Raw genomic sequence first — 24,165 nt, 5'->3', positions numbered from 1 at the left:
AAGGTGCAAAATTAATCCATGAAAAAATGTGTGAATACTTCTCAAAGTGAAGCTTATAATCTTTTTGCACATTTTTATATTTACTTATAAAAGTTACAAATTTATCGGTTGGTAAATTTTAAAGTTTTGATATTTAATACATAAGATGCCACACATCCTCATGTGGTTTAAAGGGGCCTCACAACCTAAATTTTCATGTTTAAAATTAAAAAAACTGCGGGGTATTTCATTTTAACTTAACAGGTTGAAAAACGCTATAAAAAATTTAATTTTTATAATCCTATACTGCATAAGTGTGCTGCTGTCTTTTGGGATTTACTTGTTAAATTTTGACTTTTGATTTATGTGTTACCTTATTGTAACCATTATGGCTAAATGAGTTTACATCCAACTTTTATCATTGTTATTATGTGTCAATTTATGTCAATACATCTTTTAAAAGTTTTTTTTCTCTATTTTGATCTCTGGGGTCCCTTTAAAGGGGTCAAGCAGAAACATTTTAACAAACTTAAAAGGTCTGTACAAGGATGCTAAAGATCCATCAAGCAATTCATGAGAAGAATTTGTTTAAAGCATCTTCTATTTTTAGCTCTTACAGTTCTCAAAAGGGGCTAAATGCAATTATCTGAAAAAAAAAATTGCAAAAGGACCTTCCATGGATAGTACAGACCAAGTTTGGTGATGATCCATCATGTTGTAAAAGAACAAGTGGCTTAAAGATTTTTCTATTTTCTAGTTAAATTGCCTTCAAAAGTGGCCAAAAGGAAAAGCAACTTATAAGAATGCTACAGAAGATCCATAATGTACTTCATAAGGAGTCATCTCAAGGTTTTTCTTTTTTTGCTCTGGAAGCCTCTAACAGGCGCTATGTGGAATGATTTGAATAAATTGTAGAGGGACCTTGCCAGGATACTACAGACCAAGATCAGTATCATTCTGGCCATTGTTTCAGGGAAGGGTGCTTAAGTTAAAAGGGGGGGCGACCCACAATGCACAAAAGATAACTGCCTTTTGTGGGTTTAGGTAAGCTAAAATATATTAATGTATCGATGAAAAAACCTTTGACCCAAATAGCAGCTCTCTTTCTTCTCTCAGCTTCTACCTGCATCTGCATAGCCTCTTGTACTTTCTTCGGTAACTCAATATTCTCTGAAAAATATCGTGAAAACATGATACTTCCATAACCAAATATTCTGTGTAAACTATTGTGAAGGTAAGATCTTTCCCCGTAAAGAATATTCCCTGAAAAATTTTTTGAAAGTCAACACATTCTTTTATAAAAAAAAATTCTCTTAAGATATTTTGGAAAAAGTGCCAACCTTCACAAAAACTGTAGCCTGCTACAGGGAAACAATTTCCAATTTTTAAAATACTTTACTTATTTTGTTTTTTTTTCAATTTGCTCAATTCGTGAATTCAAGGGGCCCTAACACTGGGGATATATTTGAAATGGCGGTCATTGAATTGACCTTTTTTTTATAGTTTTTTGATACATGTTGTTTAAAAATTTATGTAACGAAACTTTAAAAATTTTGTATCAAAACCTTTGTAAAGTACTTACTGATTTCATATCGGAGACAGTCTATACCCCAGGCATCTGCTGCTTTATTTAAAGCATCTGTAACAACAGAACATTGTACGTAGTACTAATTTAACCATATATAATTTCTTATAATACATGAAAATAGATACATAAAATTACAACAAAACCAGAGGGCCATGATGGGCCTAAATCGCTACCTACTATAACAATTCACCCATATTCAATGACACATCAGACAATATAACAAATGGTTCAGTGGAAAAACTAAATGCTGAAATATGAAAGAAATCAAAATTATACCCTTTGGCGACCTTTGGGCCTTGGTTAGACTCACTGTTTTACCACTGGTTTAAAATGTCATAAAACAAGCAGCAAAAACAACCAACAAAAGAGCCTTATGGTCATAGTTCATTACCCCAAATTTCCTTTGGGGTTATAGAACTTTTTTATTTACTATTTGAGTCCCCAAGGGGAAGAATTTTAAAATAATTCGAAAAAAATTTTCAAAAAAATAATTTTTTTTTGTGTCCTCTGTATACGTCTTATAAGTCCAATACATGGTGCCATGAAATTTTTGTCAGAAAAAGCCATTTTGGGGAGAAGCACCCAAAAAAACATTAACTTATAAAATTTCTGAAGCTCGCTTGTTAATGTAAAATGATCACTATATATCCGAAAGTTCATCAAAGTATATTTAAAAAAAAAAGTTTTTAAATTTCCGGTCAAAAATGCTAATTTTGAGTAGTACTGATTTACAAATTTCGAAATTCCCTTACCTTTCCATCAGAAAGCTAAAAATCAAGCAAAAGGGATATGCAGAGGGAAAATTGCTGTAAATTTCCCTTTTAAACAACACCAGCAGTTTCAGAGGAAAAAAGTTTCTGTTTTTCTTTCGTTGCCATGGAACCAAATGGTTGACCTAAATTTCAAGGGAAAAAAAATGGGGGCCCCCCAAAGGGAAAATTCCGTCAAGGCTAAATTGGGGAAGGGTCTATGGGAGATGTCCTTAAAGAAATTGGGGGCAACAGCAAAGACAGACGAAAACGACTTAATGATCCAAACATCCGTTGTAAGAGTAAAAATTTCTTTTATTTTAAAAGCTTTTCAAACTTTTTTCCTTTTCTTAATTTTTACTGAAAATTTGACACAACTACATTTAAATATGGTTTCCCAACACTAATTTCTAATATTTTTGTAATTGTATTACCTCCCTTTAATAATGCAAATAACAAGGAAACATGGAAATTCCAGGAAAACCAGGTTTCCCAACTTTGCATCATGTACATATTTCACTTTTTAAATCAAGTCACGAGGGAATTTTTTTCTATTTTTGATTAAGTGACCTTGCTTTAACCTAGTGGCCTATAGCAAACCAAAGCTCCCCATCTATACAACTAATAAAACCAAATTCACTGCCAAATGTCCCCACCCAAAAAAACGAGCAGAAAAACGATGGGGTCCAAAAAAAACCCTCGAACACAAATTCCATACGGATATATTCTTTAAAACTTATGACTGTGGGAAATATTTTTAAGATAAATTATGCAAAAAAATTTAAGACTTTTTGTGATTTTTCACTAAAAACAAAGGGCCCAAATTTTGGGCTGGTTGAGTGAAAACCCAAAAAAGAACACCCGGGTTTCAAATTCCCGCTTTCAAGCCATCCCAAAACGAAAACCCAAAAATTTGGTTTCATGCAAGTACCTACTCACCAAGATTATTGTTACGGGCATTCAAAGCTCAAATCATTAAGCAGAACTATTTTTCTATTTTTAAATAAGGTGACCTTGACCTTGGCCCTAATGACCCCCAAGCAGCTAAACTTTTTCCTACATGAAGCTACCAACCCCAGGTTTTACTGTAACTGGTCCTCAAATGAAATTATTGAGGGGAAAACCATTTTTCTTTCTTTTAGAAAAGGGACCTTGATCTTGTGATCCTACTAAGATCCCCTAGCAATCCCAAACTTATCTCCTGCAAGCTACCCCTAAACAAAGTTTCATTGAGTTGGGCAAATTTTAAAAAGTTTTTAAAAAGGAAACCCAAATTTGACGAAGCAAGCCCCCCTGTCGCCCAAAAACTTTCTTTTTTTTTTAAAAACCGGTTCATAATCTAAAAATGAAGTTTCTATTAAACTAACAAAGCTGTCCTATTAGTGACAAATGCCCCCTAGCATAATTTTAGGGCCCAAATAATTTTTTAAAAACCCTTTATCGATGGCGTTATGGACCGGACAAAAAAAGACCCGATAACCTTAACCCCTAAGTGTGACCTTGATTAAGATGGGGTTGGGACTTGCCAGGCACGTTCTCTTATGGTGAACATTTAAGCCAAATTATTTCAAAAACCCTTTTTGGTGGGGTTTCTTCCGGACAAGAATTTTCAGGGACGGGGTTCCAATAAATTATTATGTGGCCACTCTTTTGTTCTCTCTATTTTTCTTTTAGCCATGAAGGGAAAAAAAGCCCACTAAAAGCCTTATGGAATAATGAATAAAAAGGAAAGTACGTTCCCCATTTTCCTAAGTCACCAAATATGCAAATGTGAGCTGCACACACACAACATGGACGGACGGGCAGTGTGATTTTAATAGCCCACCCTTGGGGAGAAAAAAAATAGATTTGGAAAAAAAAAACCTTTGATGGGGCAATTTCTTCACCAAAAAGCATTTAGCCCAGAAAAACAAGCCATTGTAGTAGCATCCCAACCTGTAGTTTTAGAGGAATATCTGGTAAACTTTTTTTGACGATGGGGCTGACTGACAGAGATGGACAAGACAAAACAATACATTTGCGACAAGATAAAATCACTTATCTCCCCAAAATTGGGGAAAATAGTTCTATTTCCCCGCTAGAGAAATGATTTACCATTTTAGACCACAAATAAATATTAAGCATCTCTCTCTTTGAAGCGTGCATGTATTTTCCAAGTTCGATCTCATGGTTGTTGTCCCGTTGTTATAGCAAATTTTGGGTTTCTACACCCTAACTTGCCTAAACAGATAAAAATAAAAAGAATACACTGTATGGGGCTGCTTTGCTGTAGAAAAATTTTTTTTTCAATTTCAAAAGATCTTTTCCAAAAAAAAATACCCATATTCTGGTTCTTTAAATGATCAAGTTAAAGAGAATGAAGTTTGACAGCATCAAATCCCCCCCGGGGAAAATGATCAAATTCGTATAACCTATTTTTGATTTGAAATTGTCAATGGAGATTATAATTTGGTTGTACAAAAAGGGGATAAGGCAAAGTTTTGGCAACATTTATATATCAGTCATCAGTTGGAAATGTGTGAATGTTCATCCATTTCCTAAGTGGGTACTGAGATGCTAATACAAAAAACTCAATAAAAACTTTCTAACTAATAAGGGGCATAATTTTTTAAAAGTGTCAAACAGAGTTTAGGGCTCTCGCGACTGGGCGAGTGAGCGACTAAGTCGCTGAAACCGTCGGCACTTCGCCCTTTTGGTACAAAGAGAAATTTACTTCGCCCTAAAATTTTGGAAAAATCCATGCTTTATTCCGAGTCGCGTGTACATTCTTCCGAATACACAACTACCAACCCGTCAGTGAGATATAAACTCCGCCCCTTAGTCCGCGGATGTGTTGAGACAAGATGTAAAGTAAAAAACCCAAACGAGCGGATTACAGTACAGTAGTTTGAGACGACTTGGGAAATTTTGTTTGGGGTTGAATAAATTTTACGTAATTAACCCTGGAGTGTCCACCGACATAAACAGGGGGATGTACTCTTTGTGTTCCCGGGGTTATTTTTAGAGTAATGGGGCGGCTTTTAATTGGTCTGATTGCAATGTTTGTTTTTATAAACTGGGAGATGTTTGTACATTGCAAACTATTTTAAGGGAAGCTGCTTAATACAGTTATGGGAAATTTTTTTGTATTTAAAAATCGGGGGGCTTTTTTTCACGTGTTGCTAAACATTAAAGGTAGCCGCATAATTAACGTGCGTTTTTTAATTGGTGATAATCGCAATTATTTGATTAGTTTTAGATTCTAAATTCATTTTTAGTTAGAAATTTGATCTGTTAACATCAAAAAAAAACAGTCTTAACGCCTGGTTACAGGGCGCTCCCGAAACCGAGTTCATTTAAACCAAAGCTTCCGAAGCTGAAATGTTATTCAGCTCTCCTTCTAAAAAGAAATTTTACTAAGGAACTAAACCCCGGCATGTTTTGACGGTATGTTCAGGACTCAAAAAAAACTTTGGCATTGTAAATTTTTGTAGAGAGAAACGCATGATAATGCAACGCAAGGGGCCCAAGTCCCCCCTAAGACAAAACCCCTAGAAGGGACGTGATTAAGTATTCATTTATGGGGTGTGATTGCTGTATGCAAGACGGCAAATTTAATATCTTTTATAAAGAAAAAAATACAAAGTTGACAGGCATTTTTTTCAAAATGTTATTGCCAAGTTTTTTGAAAAAAATCGCAAATTTTAAATTTATTTAATAAGTAATAGTTAATTATTAAAATTTTAATCTGTTTATGAAAAAAATTTCAGTGATATTGTTTTCTGTGTGTTTTACAAGGGTTTTTTTTTTATTTTTAGTCCCAAAGCCCCCTTGAAGGGAGTTCAACGGTTTTACCCAAAAGCCAAAAACAATGCAAAAACTTTGGGAAACAAAATTGACCAAGACGCGAAATAGCAATTAATCTTTTTTTGAAAAAGCTCCCCATAGGAAAAAGGGAATTTCCAAAGGGTGAACAAAATGGGGAAATGCATCCGACTTGGAGTTGAATTGTCAAAAGGGTGATCAAAGTCTTTCACAGTCCCCCAAAGTGTAAAAGAACTTCGGGGCCCTGGTGATGGATATTAGACGACAAAATCCTGATATTCAGCGTCTGGTGTTTTTTCGTTTAATATAGATGAGGCATGACAATGGGAACTTAAAAAAAAACTTATTATGTCGGCCCGTTTTTTCAGAGGGCAGGGGTTGGAGTTAAACCTGTTTAAAAATAAACAGATTTTGAAGGTTTTTAGCGATGCTAAGAAAATTGTGTTATGGTTGTTGAGGAACTTAAGTCCCAAAAGGATTTTGACATAACTAAATTAGTTGGTATTGGATGCGGTGCTAGTGTTATGCTGGTAGAAAAAATGGTGTAGTAAAGTTCTCCAAGAAAATTCCCAAAATAATAGGGGTTCACTGGCCCCTCACAAATAGCTTGGCAACATCACAGGCAGCCAAATTTGTTCCACAATGGAAAATTACTCCAGATCAGTTGCAAGTGATTTAGGGCTTTTACAACTCTGCGTCCCTTCAAAACCCTTTAAGGTTTTAAAAAATTTTTAACTAAATTCCACAAATAAGTTTGCTGAGGTACATTTAGTGAGATGGTCAGTTTGGACATGCTGTTCAGGGGTGTACCTACTTTACCCCCCATGGTATGGCGCTGGAAAAGGGGCGCAACCTTGAGCCTGCTGCCCAAAAAGGCTACTACATAAGTATCCAGTACAAATTCTAGAACACTCACCTGATGTGGACATTCTCCCCTTTATGATCGGGGTGTCGAAGAAATTCCAAGCACGCACTGGACTTTAGTAGTGTAAAACCTATGGTAATAGCACTTGGAAAGCCTACGGGCTTACTTGAGGGATGGACTGTTTGTGGAAAAACTCTCAAAGTTTTTGGTTGAAAAGGGGAAAAGTGTGTATAAAAAGGCCCTTTCAGAAACTGACTGCAGTCGTTTGTAGGCCATAAAGGAAAATATAGAATTTTAAGGATTCTCTGACGAAAGTGATGTGAGGGTGAATCAGTGAGGAAAAAAGTAGGCTTTTACCATCTTAACTTTACACACAACAGGGAACATTCTCAATTACTACAACCCCATTGTTAAAAAATTAGGATAATTGAACGACAGGTTTTAAAAAACCCGAAATTTGGAATCCAAGAAAAAAATGTCTCCCAAAAAAACATTGTCGGTGATCAGTTATCAAAATACGGAGTGCTGGAAATACAAAAACAGCAAACACTTTGAGTTGCATTTTAAAAAAAAATAAATTCGGTCAGAGTTTCAGAAATTTCAAACCCTGGGGAAAGGAAGTCATAGTGACTCAGTGTAGTTGAATATTGGCCTTTAATGAAAACTAATGCCTCCCAAACATGATTCTTTTGTTGAATGTTGTCGTATTCCAATGACCATGTCCAAAGTGAACGGGGCTTTGCCCCAGAACGAATTAAGTCTAAGGCCGAACCTCAAAGAAAAATAAACATTAGACATTTTAATGGCATTCGAAGATGGCCCAAAATAAAAAATTTTATTCAACGTGCCCCTTTAAAAAATGGAAATCTGCTAAATGAGAAAATTGTATTTTGCCTAACTCAAAAAAAATTGAGGAAACTCTGTAACACTTAGAGATTAAGTGTATATGTATTGTTTTGTCCTAGAGATTAAATGTATGATTCATTGTTTGTTTTATGTCAGGGGCTTGTAAAAAGAGATTTATTAAATGACTTATGTTTTTGTCATAAGCATAAATCCAAAAAAATACTTATACTGTCTATATATAAATATATTTTGCCCTTAAGAAATGGAAAATTTCTAAAGTGAGAAAGTTGTTTTCTACCAAACTATAAACATTGGGAAATCTGTACTTAAAAGTATCTATTGTTTATATGTCACTAGAGAAGAATGGATTATTGTTTATATGTCAGGAGCTTGAAACGAGATTTATTAAATGCTACTTTTGTTTATGTCATAAGCATAAAAAAAAAATGTATTTACTGTAGTTATATCATACAATTATTTTTGATGTTAAATGTCGTGCGGTAGGATTGATCATGTTTTACAAGTCATCGCATCTGTACATTCAAAATGTGATTTTTAACTGTCATTTTGAAGAATTTTTATATGTAATAAAAACATGTGTTCTTTTATTTGTTTTCCTTTTATACTTCTAAGACAATTAGACCTTTTTAAGTTGCATCCATTAATCTATAGAAATTTTCCTTTTATGGTTGTATGCGGCCACAACTGCTCATGCATTATGACCGATAGCTCCACTTCTCCCTAAGTCTCCCCACTTCTCCCTAATTTAAGCTGAGGGAGAAGTGACTTCTCCCTAAAATTCAAGCCTAGCTAGAGCCCTGAGAGTTATGGAACCTATGCACTGCAAGTAAATTCATCACAGTGAATAAGTGTGTGAAGTTTCAATCCATTCACACAAGTGGTTACTGACATACCAGCTTACATACAAAAACTTAACCAAATCATTCAGCGGACACAGACACAAACAGCCTTTCTCTTCAAGTGTGACCTTGACTTCTGGACCGGACATGAAATATAGACCTGACACACACAGACCCTGTTAAGAACATGTAAACCTTTGACTGCCAAGTGTGACTTGACTTTTAAGCCAGAGGACTGGAAATTGTGCAAGACACATCTTCATATTATGGAACATATGTGCCAAGTTGTATTAAAGTCCCTTGATGGATGGTTTACTTATAGAACAGACAGGAAAAAAGCCCTGTTGACCTTTGATCTCCAAGTGTGACCTTAACCTTTAAGCTAGTCATGGTTTTGTGCATAACATGTTGTCTCATTATGGGGAACATTTGTGCTAAGTACTTTTAAAATCCCTTGATGGATGGCAGAGTTATAGATCAGACATGGAATTGTGGACTGACGGACAGAAAGACAGTCAGATGGAAAATCACAGTCCTGTAGTCACCGAAACTGGTTTCCCACTGCTGGTTTTCAACCGGTTGGGGACTTATAATTAGTCGCCAAAATCTGACATAATCTATTACAAGAAACTAGCTTTTCATACTCATCTTAATTAACATTCATGAGCACTTGATCCTTTTAAAACTTGCTGAGTAAAAATATTAACCCAATTAACAGCATAAATGTGATTAATATTTTTACCTTTACCTTTAGCCTTCAAAATTTCTAAAATGGACTGGTCCAACATTCAACTTGGGCAATACCATTTATTATTCGAAGGGGTCTTCACTGAAAATTTACTGGCTGAATAGTGAACAGTGCAGACCATGATCTTGGTCTGCACTTGTCGCAAAGGCAAAATCATTTGCCGCCAGCAGGCTAAAGATTAATATTTTAAATCATAAGTCTTGCTCCTTCCATAAAAGAATGTTACCTAGTTAAAATATTTTCTCTTTTCTTTCAAAATCTTAAGTTTATAGTCGTGAATATATATATGCAGAATTTCGACCTTACAAAAGTATTTGTTTACAACTAATGTCAGTACTAGGAACTTGCAACTGAAGATGCATGTACAAATGTATGTATTACCATGTAAAACACATTTATTTACTTTTCTTTTGTTTTGTTCAACACATACAATCCCTTCCTTTTCTTAGTTCATCACCTCTTGAAATACCTTTCCTTCAACAGAGAAAGATACAGTCAAACTTCCATCACTCAAAGTCAACGTGAACGGCAAACCTTGCTCGAGTTATCAGTAGTTAGAGCCATCGAACAAAATATACATTATACAGGGATTTTGCCGGATTCTGACAATGAGTTCTAGCAAAGGGCAGTGTTTGAATTGTCCGAGTTCGAGTGAATGAAGTTTGACTGTATACTATGTAGGAATACAGTAAGTTATTGTTACCTTGTATGGGTCTATTACTTTTATATACAGCACTCCATCTATTTTCAATGTCACGTTATCTAAAACACAAAGCAAACACAGTGAAGAAAGAGAATTACATGCACAAGTTATTTCTGATTCACCAACTTCTAACTTTCAAAGATGACCTTACAAAGATGTTATCAATGGTTTAGTGCAGATCCATCAAGTGGTTCATCAGAAGATGTTTAAACATTTTTTTATTTTTAGCTATTTAGACAAAATTTAGGGAAGCTACTGACCATGTTTGATGTAATTTTGAGGAGAATGTGTTTACCGTAAGTAAAAATGCTGATGCAGGATGCCGGACCATCTACATATACTAAAAGCACACCCTGGACAAAGAGCTCAACATAAACAAAGTTCAGGTGAGCTAAAAAGTGAAGCCCAGGGTGGTGCCTATTTTGACCCATGGGGCACGATTTGAACAAATCTGGTAGTGGACCACTACGCATTGCTACATGCCAAATATCTAAGCTCAGGACTTCACAGATTTAGAAAAGAAGATTTTCAAAGTTTTCTTTATGTAAGTCATTGTAAAAGAAGTAAACCCTTGGGCGTGGCCAGTTTTGACTCCAAGGTCAAAATATGAACAAACTTGGTAAAGACCATGTGACAATGCTATATACCAAACAATTTCAAAGATGCTGTTTGATGAAAAGTGTGGATGGAAGATGGATGGATGACATACCATGACTGATAGTTCACCCCAAGCGAGATAAAAACATGCCCCCAACCAAACAGCCATCTTCTTCAACATAGTGACATTATCTGAAGGCACTGAGTAGATCACCCAAGGCATATTTGCGTTACACTATTTTAAACTCGGGCTAGCAGTTTCAGAGAAGATTTTTAAAATTTTCAAATAGAGAAAACTAGTACAGTACTCTGGCAGAGAAACATAACTGAAAATATTCTCTTTAATTGTCATTGATAGTAAGTAAGTATTTTTAGACCTCTATATACCATCGGATTCTAAGGCCGAGTGGTTAAGGCTTTTGACTAGGAACTTTACATGATATTTGGTCCTGAGTTCAATAATTTTTTAAAATTCCTTTTTTGTTTTTCTTTTTTACTTTTAAACATTATTTTGATAGGTTTTAGCACATTTTTAAAAATCTTTATTCTTTACCAACAAAAAATAAACATGTCAGATAGAACCCAGGTAGTGGCTTATTTGAAATCTATATTGTAAATATCTGATTATTTTACCCAAATGGGTTGCTTGCAGCCTATCATGTTTTCTATTGTAATTTTTATGAGAAATTTCAAAAACTTTTGATTGTGAAAGTACTTCTGTTAGATGTTTTAAAATTTCAATTTGATAACAAATTTCACTTTTAAAACATGGCTATCATAAATAAGAAAGAACCTTTGTGTATAAAGACTATTTTGCATTCTGATCATGAATTTTCTTCTTTCGGATGTAATGAAAATAGAACAAGAATGACTTACCTGCAGTAACAGCATGCTGTTCTGGGACTTCTATTGCCATTTCTTTAAGAACTTGAACATACTTTATAGTATCTACAATTGGTATAAGAATGCTCAAACCCTGAAAATATAATGAAGTTAGATGTTTTTTAGTATGTGAAAAGATTAGTTATAGAAAAAGATAAACTGTGAGCAATAACTAAATGAGCTTGCTTGTAACCATTAGCAACGGAAACAAGATAACAACTAGAAATACATTCTGCATGCCCACGGGCAGAATGTCGAGCCCGTCAGCACCTTTAGCCTCTTAGTGTGACCTTGACCTTAGACCTAGGGACCTGGTTCTTGTGCATGACACTCCGTCTCATAATGGTGAACATTCATGCCAAGTTACATCAAAATCCCACCATGCATGAAGAAGAAATGCTCCGGACAAACTTCAATTTGACCTTTGACCTCCAACTGTGACCTTGACCTTTGAGATACAAATGTAGGAACATGGGATTTGTGCATGACACTCCTTCTCATTGAGGTACATATGTAAACATTCATGCCAAATATAAACAAGATTGGTCCATGCATGTCAAAGTTATGGTCCGGACAAAATCGGACGGACGGACGCATGCACATACACCGACCTGCCAAAAGTGATGACTATATCGAGCTCACCGCAAGTGGGCTCGACAAAAATCTTTACCCATCGCCTCATTTTCCAGCAAATGAAAATGAAATTTCTGGTTATATACATTTTTAGTCAACCTTTACCCTGCTTAATTTCTAAAATGGACTTGTCCATCATTCAATTTGGGGAGTACCATGTATTATTCAAAGGGGTATTCACTGAAAATTTACAGACTGAATAGCAAAAAGTGCAGACCATGATCAGCCTGCACAGATGTGAACCTAAACACTATATAGACACTGTGCAAGTTGTGGAATAACAATGCGGTAACTAAATAGGGACTGAACAACTTCTGATACAAGCAGATACTGTAAACCAAAATCAAAGAAATGTCAACTGGTCAAGAGTAAAAGCAGCAGGTATTTAAATATATCAACAGTCAAACAAATAAAATATACTTTACCGGATTTAAAGTAGCATGATATTTTCCAAATCTTTCAACAACCCAGGCTTCTTGTTGGGGAACAAACAGTATTACTGTATTAACAGGTCTGTCTTTGAATGACAGCTGCTTCTGCTGTTGATAACTGAGGCATAATGCCCTCTAAAAGTAAGAAAAAAAAACTCAAATTAATATTTATTTGTAACAATATCTGTTTCTGTTTTGTACAGTCAAGTCTTAGCTTTACTTTTCGCTTTTACCCAAGGCAATGATGTTATCCTAAGGTCAGAACATACAGCAGGCCAATGAGAGATCAGATATACTGGTGTAGTGTAGTACCCCACTTCCTAGACCTTGACACAAAGGCCCTAGGCAAGTCTATGGAAGGCATTGTTGCTAAAAAAAACCACAAATACCTTGGACAAGCCTCCACAAGACCCTGCCTAGACAAGACTATGGAAAAAGTTTTGCCAGAAAACTTTTTTTTTGAGAAAAGACCCCATTGTACATATTGTTTGCAGATCAGTCTGGACAAGAGGCATTTTTGACAGAAAAGACCCCTTGGACCAGTTTTTCCATACCTTCACTCTCGTGAACAGCATTTGGGAAATAAACTATAATTGGACACAAAGAGTGCCACCCATAAGGTGCAAATATTTTCTGGGATGGAAAAGCCCAATGAATCATACCATTTTCAGGTCTAAAAAAGTGGTACATGTTTATCTGTAAATTAATAGATGCATGTAATCTATGAATTTACAGAATTTGTCAATGTATTTAACAGGTTTAGTGTAACTACCATGAAAACTGCTGAAATCTGGTCTTGAAATCACAGCCAGCTTGAAGTTAACTGTCTTACATGTACATTAATACAGTTTGTATGGTATGCAGGTCAATATTCACAAGCTAGAATGGTCCAGCGACACACGATCAGATGGGTCAAGAATGATTACTACCGTAACTCCAGTGTAACACAAATGCAAAACACCCTTGACTGGAGCACCCTTGAGAATAGACGCCTAGACTCCAGCTCATCATGTTCTATAAGATATACCACAGCATTGTAGCTATCTCCCTCCCAAATTACTTAGAAGCCCCTACCAGGTTAACTAAACACATGCATCCATTAAGTCTTCGTCAAGTCCATGTCAGTTCAGATTACTTGAAATATTCCTTTTCCCCCATACCACAATCTTGTGGAATAGGTTACCCCCAAAATTTGCAACCCTGCCTGACCTTGAGTCCTTCAAGCAGGCAGTGGCCAAGCTAAGTTACTAAGTAAACTGCAATTGTTTTCATCTTTTAACTCCATCCTTTTTAACATTTTAACAACATTCATCTCCTTCACATTCTTACTACTGTTGAAAGAACTGTCTTTCAGTTTTAATTCTGTACCAATCACCGACGCACACCCTGCCCATAATACTCGCGAGAGGTGTGTGGCAGTATAAAGAGATAGATTTTCTTTGTCTATTTAATTGGTACCATGCCCCTTATTAAAGTTATTTCTTTTGGGCCATATTAAAAATATGTTTGTTTGCTGTCTCCCTACCTACCCGCTTAAAATGCTGCGCCCCAAAATTTTTTATTTGACAATGCTGATCAAATTTTTTTTTTAAGTTGCGATATGACAAATGCCGCAATTATATTTCAACAAAATAATAATGAAGAAAGTTTAAATTGTATCATTTAATTTCATCCTTTTATACAACACATATATAAGATTTGTCTAATTTTTACAGAAGAAATATTCTGTAAGAAATGATGATATATCTACTGGTAAAAGTATAATATCCCCACCAGAAAAAAAAAAAGAATTGCCTACCTACCTACCCAACTTTAAAAACAAGGGTCGTGAGACAGCAAACAAAGACTTTTTTAAATGTGGCCTTGTTTTTAGGTGTATACAAGTGTCTACTTGTACAGATCAGTACCTCTAGAACCAAGAGGTAAATATTTTTACCGCTAAACAAACCTGTTAAAGATTGTCTAGAAGTATTAACATCCTTTTCCCAGATATCATAGGGCTGTCATTAAAAAATATCTGTTTGCGGTAACTTGACCTACCCATGAAAAATGCTGCGACCCAACTTTTATTTCTTGCTGGTCAGATAAAAAAAAAACAATGCCCGCTACTATAAATCTTTTTATATGCAGAAAAAATATTCCCTACCCACATACCCAAACAAAAACTTTGGGTTGTGTTATCGCAAACAAAAAATCAGCAGCTTGCCACAGAAAAGGGGGCAGATTGACCATATCCTCCGGTATTTCCGTAAACAGAGTCAGGGGTGCTGGCGAGATTAACCGATATAAAGACCGTGTGCAATATTAGCGATTATTTTTTCCAGAAGATAAGGATTTAGAAAAGTTCTTACTTTCTCACAATGAAAATATTATTTTAAGACCTTGGCAACAAAATTTTTGCAAAAATAATTTGTTAACCTTGAAAAATGCGAATAATTTCACACCTTCAGTATCGAGCCACGGAAGCGGCAGTGTAGAATGAAAGATAAAATTTCAAAAATAAAGTAAACTTTGAGGATATTTTTGCTAATCTTAATTACAACAATGTTTTATGATAATCTCCAATACTTTTTTATTCATTTTCTTTGTTTAAACCATGAAAAAAGGAATAATCTTAAACACTACCACTATATAGCATAATTGCGGATACCCCTCTCACCATAAAACCGGGAACGGGTGTTTATTGGTGGCTAATACGGCGGAAAACGGGATTTATCCTATAATGTCGATATCGAGAATGTTGTGGAATGAAATAAAGTTGAAATAAGAGTTCTGTACTATGCCATGTCATGCCGAATGTGCCGGACACAAGATATGATTACTTGAATTTCACCCTTTTGTGGCCATTTGTTTTCAAGATTTATTTAAAAACAACAAAAACAAAAGTTATCCCACTAGAGGCCTTTTTATTTTTGGAAAACAACTTATGACATTAAGACATCCATATTAGGCGCAATAACCAGCACACATTTTGCATATGTGATCTGTCTTTTGGATTGACTTTATTATGCATATTTTTTGTTTGAACTTTATGACAGTGTGAAATTCAAACCTATTTAGGTTATTTAATGAATAAAATTATTATTAACAAGAGCTGTTCGTAAGACAGCCAAGCTCGACTATTCGAAATATTGTCCCAGAAGCAGGAAAATATTACCCAAAAAGGTTAAATATCAAAAGAGTTTTAAGTTCAAAAGGGGACATAATTTGACCAAAATGCATATCAGCTATGGGACTTGCTGCTATCAACTAGTTTTATAACCCCGAAGACACATGTGAAGTTTCAATTCAATATCTGCATTATAGTTTTGGAGATAGTAACTTGCATGTAAAACTTTAACCATGTAAAACTTTAACCAGAATTTTCTAAGTCCAAAAGGGGGCATAATTTGGCCAAAATGAAGGTCAGAGTTATGGGACTTGCTGCTATCAACTAGTTTTATAACTCCGAAGACACATGTGAAGTTTCAATTCAGTATCTTCATTAGTTTTGGAGATAGTAACTTGCATGTAAAACTTTAACCAGAATTTTCTAAGTCCAAAAGGGGGCATAATTTGCTCAAAATACATGTCAGAGTTATGGGACTTGACCCAGAGAGGTTGGTAATTGACCTAGAAAAAGAAAAAATAAGTTTCAAATCTATATGCCTTTTAGAAATAGCTGTATGTACTTGCACGCAAAACTTTAACAAGAATTTTCTAAGTCCAAAAGGGGGCATAATTTGGCCAAAATAAAGGTCAAAGTTATGGGACTTGCTGCTATCAACTAGTTTTATAACCCCGAAGACACATGTGAAGTTTCAATTCAATATCTTCATTAGTTTTGGAGATAGTAACTTGCATGTAAAACTTTAACCAAAATTTTCTAAGTTCAAAAGGGGGCATAATTTGCTCAAAATACATGTCAGAGTTATGGGACTTGACCCAGAGAGGTTGGTAATTGACCTAGAAAAAGAAAAAGTAAGTTTCAAAGCTATATGCCTTTAATTGATGGCTGTATGTTCTTGCATGCAAAAACTTAACCAAGGTGTGACGCTGACGCCGACGCCAGGGTGAGTAGAATAGCTAGACTATTCTTTGAACAGTCAAGCTAAAAACGGAATTGTTACTTTAAAAAGATGTATTTCAAGCACTTAAACTGTGTCTATTTACAACTTGGGTACCTACTCCTAGACAATCTATAAAATGGCTCTCAAAAGGTATGGATTCATACCTCTAGAATTAATCAGATACAGCTAGACACTTCCGAAAAACAACGAAACCCATGGCCGGGCCTCAACTGTGAGTCAACACAAGAATGTTTTTTCAGCTGTCATTTCCACAAATTTCATACATACAATCTGCAAATTTACAGACCAAAAATATTCAAATTTAGTATTGTACGCATATTCTAAGAACCTGATATGCTGTTATATCCACAGACACTTGGGGGTCAGCACCCCTCCCCCTCCCAGGCCGCCCCTGACAACCCTCAGTCAATACATTTTTGTTTTTTAAAACAAACTGAGCACATGTCTTGATCATCCAACGACTTCTGTTACCATTTCAACATGTTTGAAAAATTCCCATACTCTATCAATGCTCAAAAAAACCAAGATAACTTACTTCGCAATGTAAACATGATTTTCTTGTCCAATTTATTTATTTATTTTGTTGGGTTTATTGTCGCACCGACACAATTTTAGGTCATATGGCGACTTTCCAGCTTTAATGGTGGAGGAAGACCCCAGGTGCCCCTCCGTGCATATTTCATCACGAGCGGGCACCTGGGTAGAACCACCGACCTTCCGTAAGCCAGCTGGATGGCTTCCTCACGTGAAGAATTCTACGCCCCAAATGAGATTTCGAACCCACATCGATGAGGGGCAAATGGTTTGAAGTCAACGACTCTAACCACTCGGCCACGGAGGCCCCTTCTTGTCCAAGGAATAGGAGAATAGATCCCAGCTTGATGTTGCGCAGTCAAATTTACTACACAGAGCCGGGACACAGACGATATCGTTAGCGGTTAAAATAAATATACTTGCTTAGAAAGTCAACTGCCGCGATGGTGGAGATAGTACAGACGTTGGTTCTGAATGTTCTTTTTTGGGTAGGGCCACGGTTTCGCTCCCGCATTCTTTTTTTTTTTTTTAATATAATATTTTCATTTTCTTTTTAACAATATATTCTCAAGATAAAAAAAATATCTAAAAAAAGAGAAAAAAAGATCGCCCATAGCGCGGAGCGAACCAGCGGCCCTGCCCAAAAGTAAGCTCAATGATAGAACCAGCGTCTGTACTCTCTCGGCCACAGCGGCAGTTGATGTCAAAAGCGAGTATTTTTATTTTAACCACTAACGATATTGTCTGTGTCCCGGCTCTGTGTAGTAAATTTGACTGCGCAACATCAAGCTGGGATCTATTCTCCTATTCCTTGGACAAGCTATTTTGTGTTGAAAACGCTCAGAGTAAGTTGTCTTTAGTTTTTCCAAAGAGCTATAAAAATAAATAGATCGGCAACTTGAAAGGCATATAGAGCAAATCTCGCCAACATCCTGTGATAACGGAATGAGATCTTGTTTACCGGAAGTGGCGCTTTCTCCAAGCGCCATTTTGTATGTGAAAGCAATTATTCATCGGTAAAATAACTATTACCGTAAGACCACGCTTCTTTTGATGGCAAGAAACATGTACTTTGTGTCTTAAGACTATTTAACATTAAACTTAGGTTGTTTTAGAAGCTAACATGTATTTTAAATGAAGTTTTAAAGGTACATATTGTAACTCCATGCTCGCTGATGTTTGTTTTTACTAAGATAACGCCGATTCACGCTCTGACACGAGATCACGCGAGATTACAGCCAGTTGCCATTCTGTGTATTTTATACTTCTTTGGTTTTTCTGAGTATTGATAGTATATGCAGTGTGCGACATTAACTTTTTAACACCGTAGCCAATGGGGCTACGGACTTCCAATTTTTTGTAGCCCGACAGAATTTTTCATAGCCCCACTAATTTTTCGCTCAAGAATGAACAAGACTTTCATTCTAGTAATATTTAATTTCTTTCAATATACTGCTGTAGGTTGGTGAATACTGATATATTTCAGAAATTTGTATGAGTTTTTCAGAACTGATTTCAAAATCTGAAACAGTGTTCACAAAATTGTGCTGAAAGTCAAAGACACAGAGTCATGAAAAGAGATCTAAACAGCTTTGTAGACATGGTAGACAAGAAATAGCTTGGCAGTAGACTGACCAGGGGTCTCGCTAGGCCCATTATTTTTTTGGGAGAAGTCAATTATCCCTCAAACTGATTTAAGGAGAAGTGGGGAGACTAGGGAGAAGTTGGAAGACTCCATTAATTTTCATATTTCTACCTCGACGCTGTGAATTGATTCAATCACCATTCATTTTCTTAGTTACATCATTTTACCATACACATTTATACCCAGTCACCACTTGTGTGAACAGTTTCTCATTCGAATAAAACTGAAAGTAAACTGTGTCAAATCTAGAAATACCTACCGGTATTCAAATCAATTCATCCATCAAAGTTAGTTTTGCGAAGTTAATACTTTACATGTCGTTCTTTTACCATGGATACCTAGGGCTGTCATTGATTGGGTCTTAGGCGTATCGACGATACCGATATATCAGAAGACAAATATCGACGATACATCGATATATTGGTTATTAAGTTAGATTAACGACCTATTTGTTCATATGCATACTATATACCTTCCTGTAAATGCTATTTTAAGTTTTATTGCCTACTTTCCATATTTCTGTTTGATTGTGTTGTATTTGTATTTATGAAATAAAAGAAATACATAAAAATTAATAACATCTTTCATTTTTATTTTGCCTTCACTCCTTTTTTGCATTTATCCAAATTTACAACTTTGTGAACTTTAGTTGTTTTTTAGGGTCTGAGTGTTTATTTGGTAGTTTTTTCTCTCTGTAAAATATCGATTTTTGAAAATGGGAATCGATAATCGATCGACAAAAAAATATCGTTGACACATCGATATCGTTTCTATCGATGACAGCCCTATGGATACCAAATAATTGTGTCTATAATTCCAATTAATCGCATATGTAATTGACAATTCTTTAGAAAACGACTCGCACGTGCTGACAATTAAATGCTAAGTGTCAAAGACGTAACCGCGACGCTGATTGGCTTATTACAATTGCCTCTGGTGAAACCGATAATTTGATTTGCTTTCACACTTCTCACGAAAATCTCACAAGTACCTGAAGTAGGCGGAGCTTAAATTATGCTATCGGCGAGTGTGTATGTGTATTCAACGCACATTATGACATGGAGCAAATTGTCAAAAGATTAGCGGGTGCACATCCAAAAAAAAATTCGGACGCCTTGAATTCGCTTTGAGATTGGATTTGAGCGAAGTTTGAAGCTTCAAAGCAACTATTTTGCTCCCACGTTTGCATTGATCTTTTTGGTAAATTTATTCCTCAGAATTTTTCATAGCCTGACGGGCTACGGTCTGCCGATTTTCTGTCGCCCGAGCCGAATTTTCGTAGCCATTGGCGATCGGGCTACCGTTAATGTCGCACACTGTATATGGGAGATTTTTTAAAGGAAGTGTCTAGGGGTACGGATCCGTACCTCTAGAATCTGATTCTAGAGGTATGGATCCGTACCTCTAGACAAGCCTGTTGGGGGTTTTCTAGGGGTACGGACCTCCGTTTTTCTAGAGATTAAGGGTCATTTACATTTCAAATTTTGTTTAAAATGGAAGAACAAATAACATTTCATCAGAATTCACCTTAAGCTTGGATCTAAATGGTTTACAGATAACAACGCTCATCCGATTTGTTACATTTTCTTTCCGAACGTAAATAACCGAGGAACACCAAATAAATCACGAGGATTCGAACTGGCAGAAAAAATATAAAGATTAAACAAAATAATGTTAAATAAATTATGTTGGGAAAAATATTTTAAATTGATAATTAACCCTTAGTGTATTTATGTTTTTTACATATTTGGTAGCCATGACGAGATACATGGGACATTTTCACAAACAGTTTCTTTTCGCTTAATTGATTACTAAGCAATCAGTTCCATGCCGATTATCATTATACCTTGTTAAATAACAACAAATATTGGTGCATATTATCATGCCAAATTTATTTATTTATTTTTGCTGAATTTCAAATAGAATTCATTTAAGGAATAGATTCATTCATAAATCTAGCTTTTATCAACAGTTTATTTGACAACAATCTAATCGATAGGAACTGTGTGTATTCATTTGGAGTTCCTCGGTTATTTAGGTTTTGAAAGAGAAGGTAAACAATCGGGTGAACGCTGGTATCTGTAAACCAATTAGATCCAAGTTTTAAGCGAAGACTGGTAAAGACTTATTTGTTATTTCATTTTCAACAAAATTTAAGATGTAAATAATTATAAATCTCTAGAAAAGGGAGGTCCGTACCCCTAGAAAACCCCTAACAGGCTTGTCTAGAGGTACGGATCCGTACCTCTAGAATCTGATTCTAGAGGTACGGATCCGTACCCCTAGACACTTCCTTTTTTAAACATACAGATAACTCGCCAATAGCGGGTCACTATCAACACTTTTAGCATGTGGTGAAGAATGTTTAGACTTTCATGATATCTAAACTTACTAACACTTAAAACTGTTGCTCACATTCATTTAAATGTTTGATTTATATGAATCTATCTTTTATGTCTGAAGTTATGATTTATATGAATCGATCTTTTATGTCTGAAGTTATGATGAAATATTTAAACCTGTCCGATTCACCAATAGGGGGTCACTTTTGCCAGTAGAGGGTCACCTAGTTTATCATATTTTCTATCCATTTAAAACAGTCTTTTTTCTGACAAAACATGACTGTAGTATTGGAAATAAACATTTCAAGGCAGAATATAATGAGAATCAATATGTTTACATTTCAAACTGGAGATACTAGGTAAAAGGAATATAGTGCTAGTTTTCACAGTTGAATTCTAAGCATAATTAGCACCAACTATATCTAAAACAAAAAAAGTATTGATGCACAGAACCTTATTCATTTATCTAAATTTGCCAGTTCAAACCATTATTACATCAAATCAACCATTGATTTGTATTTTTAAGCAGGATAAACAATCTTTTGATTATCCCTGATATGGGTGACCCTTTATTGACTAAATGGCCGCCTCTGCTTGATGGCACTTTTTTCATCAAAGTCAATCTAAAATTCATAATCATATGATTCCTATGAAAGTGTGTGTTTCACTCTTGAAAATGGTACCAAATTTGTGTGGTTTTATCTAAGAAACTGTGAGGTATGCTCAAAAATATTCTACTTCGAAGAATTCAAGAGTGCTAAAATCCAACTGGTTGCAAGAGTTATCTATTCATGGAACTCAAACTCATTAGATTAGATCCATCATCTTTTGTGTAATAATTGGTAAGTGATACGTTTATATTACTGGATACTTAAACATTGTATACTCTAATATGTATTAGAGAGATTCACATTTTATTTTCAAGTGACCCGTTATTGGCAGTGATTCTCTATTGGCAAGTTGACTGTATTGAACAGGCTGGTAACATTGCCCGATCGGGCTTAAGGCATAAAAAGTAATATTTCATGAAAACTAATGATGCTATTTTTTTCAAACTTGGTCCATTTATTAAGCATAACAAATTATACAAATTAGAATAAAAATAACTTGGTTGCCTTCACTTTTGGTAGAATTATTTCCCCTTTTCAGATTTTTATGACGCATAATCTTTGAAGTCCAAATAATATGTTCTAATGCTAAGTTTAAAACAAAAAAAAAGGGTTCAATGGCTTTCTAATACCCTAAATTATTGCGCTAATACATGAATTTTTACATTTTACTCTGCTTTCACTTACATCATAGAGAAATGTTAATAGTTTAAAAAAATGCTCATACATCTGCACTAGAAACGAAGTATTAATCCTAAATATATAGAAAAAGGGTATTGGCGCACAAGTTTGGAGCAATAGAAAGCCATTGAACCTTTTCTGTTTTAAACATTGCATTAAAAACATAACTATTTTGGACTTCAAAAATTATGCATCATAAAAATCTGAAAAAGGGAAGTAATTCTAACAAAACTGAAGGCAACAAAGTTACTTCTATCTTGATAAGCATCATATGTTATGCTTAATAAATGAACCAAGTTTGGAAGAAATATCTTTATTATTTTTCAAGAAATATCACTTTTTATGTCGTAAGCCCGATCGGGCAATGTTACCAGCCTGTTGAAATGGTAACAGAAGTTGTTTGTATGATCGAGACATGTGCTCAATTTGATTTAAAAAGTGAAAATATATTGGCTTAAGGTTGGCAGGGGCAGATTGGGATAGGGGACAGGTTCTGACCCCAAGTGGCTGTGGTAATATCTATTGCAATAGTACAATTAATTACGTAAGAAAAAATACCCCACCCACAAAATTATCACAGGGCTGCACACAAATATAACGATAGAAGATAGCAGGCTCGTTTTGAGCCATTTAAAATTTTACCCTGTATTTTAAAAGCGATGTGGGTTTCAACGAACGCAACATATTCCCTTGTTTACTCGTTGTATTGAATAAAATCTTGTTGCTCCGAAACTTATCGGCGCAGCTGGTGTGTTGTTATTTTATCTTTACTTCATGAGAAATATGTATAACTCTTTGAAGGTTGAACACTACCAAATCTGGCTGTTTTGGACTTTTCGCCGTCTTCCAGCAATTCAGGAGAAATCAAATATAAACAGAGATTCGAAAGAAACAAAATAGTTATCATTTATTTGTACGTTTTCTTAAGATCCATTAACAATGTCTGCCATTTATAAGACATGCAGTCTAATAGTGAAACCTAGGTCATGAAACATCGCTTTTAAAATACATCGTGGTTTCAAATCTTATGTCCTTCTTTGACAAACACAATATTATCAGCCAGTTCCAGCATGGTTTTAGGTCGGGCCTTAGTTGCGAAACTCAGCTTATTAATTTTACCCAGGTACTTTATAGTAATTTAGAACAAGACCAACAAACTGACGTCATCGTAATGGATTTTTCTAAGGCATTTGACAAAGTCGACCATTTGAGGCTAATTTTCAAGTTACAATCCCTAGGTGTTAGTCCCCAAATAACTAATTGGGTCAAATCCTTCCTCTCTAATCGTATTCAGAAGGTCGCAGTTGAAGGTCACCTGTCCAGCGAACTTCCGGTCCTGTCTGGAGTTCCACAGGGGTCTGTCCTTGGGCCTGCCTTTTCCTTGTATACATTAACGACTTGCCTGTCTCAGTCAAATGTAAAACCTGTATGTTTGCAGATGACACCATCGTATACCTCACTGTCAAATTAAATAATGATAGCATAGCCCTTCAAGAAGATCTCCATAAATTAGAAACATGGGAAAGAGTCTGGCAAATGGAATTTAACCCCGACAAATGTGAAGTCCTCAGAGTAAGTAGGAAGAGAAATCCCTTTATAT

The 24,165-nt window shown here is 35.4% G+C and overlaps 1 protein-coding gene across 1 annotated transcript in view; it reads right to left on the bottom strand.

The window, feature by feature from the left end:
* LOC123565549 (stomatin-like protein 2, mitochondrial) overlaps positions 1–23,366 on the bottom strand; it is a 42,886-nt gene extending 19,520 nt beyond the window's left edge. Inside the window, exons 1-7 of the mRNA XM_053550311.1 lie at positions 23,208–23,366; positions 12,680–12,820; positions 11,616–11,715; positions 10,143–10,201; positions 2,751–2,754; positions 1,562–1,618; positions 1,060–1,149 (exon numbers count right to left, since the gene is read on the bottom strand). Of these exons, the coding sequence (XP_053406286.1) occupies positions 1,060–1,149; positions 1,562–1,618; positions 2,751–2,754; positions 10,143–10,201; positions 11,616–11,715; positions 12,680–12,820; positions 23,208–23,249 (493 nt within the window). The 5' untranslated portion in view covers positions 23,250–23,366. The remainder of the gene's footprint in view (positions 1–1,059; positions 1,150–1,561; positions 1,619–2,750; positions 2,755–10,142; positions 10,202–11,615; positions 11,716–12,679; positions 12,821–23,207) is intronic.
* Between the last annotated feature and the right edge of the window lie 799 nt (positions 23,367–24,165).

This window comes from Mercenaria mercenaria, chromosome 8 (assembly GCF_021730395.1).
Source record: "Mercenaria mercenaria strain notata chromosome 8, MADL_Memer_1, whole genome shotgun sequence".
Taxonomy (NCBI): Eukaryota; Metazoa; Mollusca; class Bivalvia; order Venerida; family Veneridae; genus Mercenaria; species Mercenaria mercenaria.
This window is presented reverse-complemented; position numbering and strand designations above follow the sequence as displayed.